This window comes from Sinocyclocheilus anshuiensis, unplaced genomic scaffold (assembly GCF_001515605.1).
Source record: "Sinocyclocheilus anshuiensis isolate Anshui unplaced genomic scaffold, SAMN03320099.WGS_v1.1 C31864221, whole genome shotgun sequence".
NCBI lineage: Eukaryota > Metazoa > Chordata > Actinopteri > Cypriniformes > Cyprinidae > Sinocyclocheilus > Sinocyclocheilus anshuiensis.
This window is the reverse complement of record NW_015606022.1, coordinates 1-547: the sequence shown is the minus strand read 5'-3', so window position 1 is coordinate 547 and position 547 is coordinate 1. Positions and strand designations below refer to the sequence as shown.

The following is a 547-nucleotide window of genomic DNA, read 5'->3' as shown; positions in this document are numbered from 1 at the left end:
CATGGGTACCATGCAGGAAAGAATCACCACAACCAAGAAGGGTTCGATCACATCTGTGCAGGTACACTTCCTTCAGTTTGCACGGCATACACACTTGCACTTCCTGGATCTACAGTGTCATTGTCTCTCATAGGCCATCTATGTGCCTGCTGATGACTTGACTGATCCTGCCCCTGCCACCACTTTCGCTCACTTGGACGCCACCACTGTGTTGTCTCGTGCTATTGCTGAGCTGGGCATCTACCCCGCTGTGGACCCACTGGACTCCACTTCCCGTATCATGGACCCCAACATTGTGGGATCTGAGCATTATGACATAGCCCGTGGCGTCCAGAAGATCCTCCAGGTGAGTGCCAACGAATGCGTTTTGTCTGTGCGCTTAACTCCTCTTTTAAATTCCAATCTGTGACCTTGTTCCCGTTCTTCTCCATCATAGGACTACAAGTCCCTGCAGGATATCATTGCTATTCTGGGTATGGATGAGTTGTCTGAGGACGACAAACTGACTGTGGCTCGTGCACGTAAGATCCAGAGGTTCCTGTCCCAG

At 51.0% G+C, this 547-nt stretch overlaps 1 protein-coding gene across 1 annotated transcript; it reads left to right on the top strand.

Annotated features, from left to right (window-relative positions):
• Position 1: 1 nt before the first annotated feature.
• Positions 2 to 544, top strand: LOC107682211 (ATP synthase subunit beta, mitochondrial-like; the record flags this gene model as incomplete). The annotated part of the gene is made up of 3 exons (XM_016478533.1): positions 2 to 61; positions 134 to 346; positions 437 to 544. Coding segments are annotated over exons 1-3 (381 nt in total), but the record flags the coding sequence as incomplete, so codon positions are not given.
• Positions 545 to 547: the final 3 nt, after the last annotated feature.